General features: G+C 62.4%; 1 protein-coding gene across 1 annotated transcript in view; it reads left to right on the top strand.

The window, feature by feature from the left end:
• Positions 1 to 520, top strand: part of SLC35F6 (solute carrier family 35, member F6) — a gene marked incomplete at both ends in the record, with an annotated part of 738 nt that extends 218 nt beyond the window's left edge. The window contains 2 exon segments of the mRNA XM_010084517.1: positions 1 to 94; positions 308 to 520. The exon segment at positions 1 to 94 is cut by the window's left edge and continues 11 nt beyond it. Of these exon segments, the coding sequence (XP_010082819.1) occupies positions 1 to 94; positions 308 to 520 (307 nt within the window).
• Positions 521 to 569: the final 49 nt, after the last annotated feature.

The following is a 569-nucleotide window of genomic DNA, read 5'->3' as shown; positions in this document are numbered from 1 at the left end:
GAGCCCAGCATGGCCCCGTCGCAGCCCTTCAACCCGCTGCTCTTCCTGCCCCCTGCCCTCTGCGACATGACGGGGACCAGCATCATGTACGTGGGTAAGTGCTGGGGACAGGGACGCTGCCTCGTGCCCTGTGGGCCATCCCTGGGGCTGGATTTGGTTGTCAGGCTGCATGATTCCATGGTGCATTTGGGTATTTTGGGGGGGAAATGACCCCAAAGGTGGTTAGAGGGATCTGAAAACATTTCCCACACGTATAGTGAGTTGTGGCGGGGCTCAGCAAGCCGTGTTCCTCCTTCTCCCCACGCAGCCCTGAACATGACCAGCGCTTCCAGCTTCCAGATGCTGCGAGGATCCGTCATCATCTTCACCGGGCTCCTCTCCGTCGCCTTCCTGGGGCGCAAGCTGGAGCTGAGCCAGTGGCTGGGCATCCTGGTCACCATCGTGGGGCTGGTGGTGGTGGGGCTGGCCGACCTGCACAGCTCCCACGACCAGAGGCACAAGCTCAGCGAGGTGATCACTGGTACGTGGCGGCCCTTGGGGGGGTGGGATGGCCACAGCGGGGGGAAATA

Source organism: Pterocles gutturalis, unplaced genomic scaffold (assembly GCF_000699245.1).
Source record: "Pterocles gutturalis isolate BGI_N339 unplaced genomic scaffold, ASM69924v1 scaffold200, whole genome shotgun sequence".
NCBI classification, from domain to species: Eukaryota; Metazoa; Chordata; class Aves; order Pterocliformes; family Pteroclidae; genus Pterocles; species Pterocles gutturalis.
This window is presented reverse-complemented; position numbering and strand designations above follow the sequence as displayed.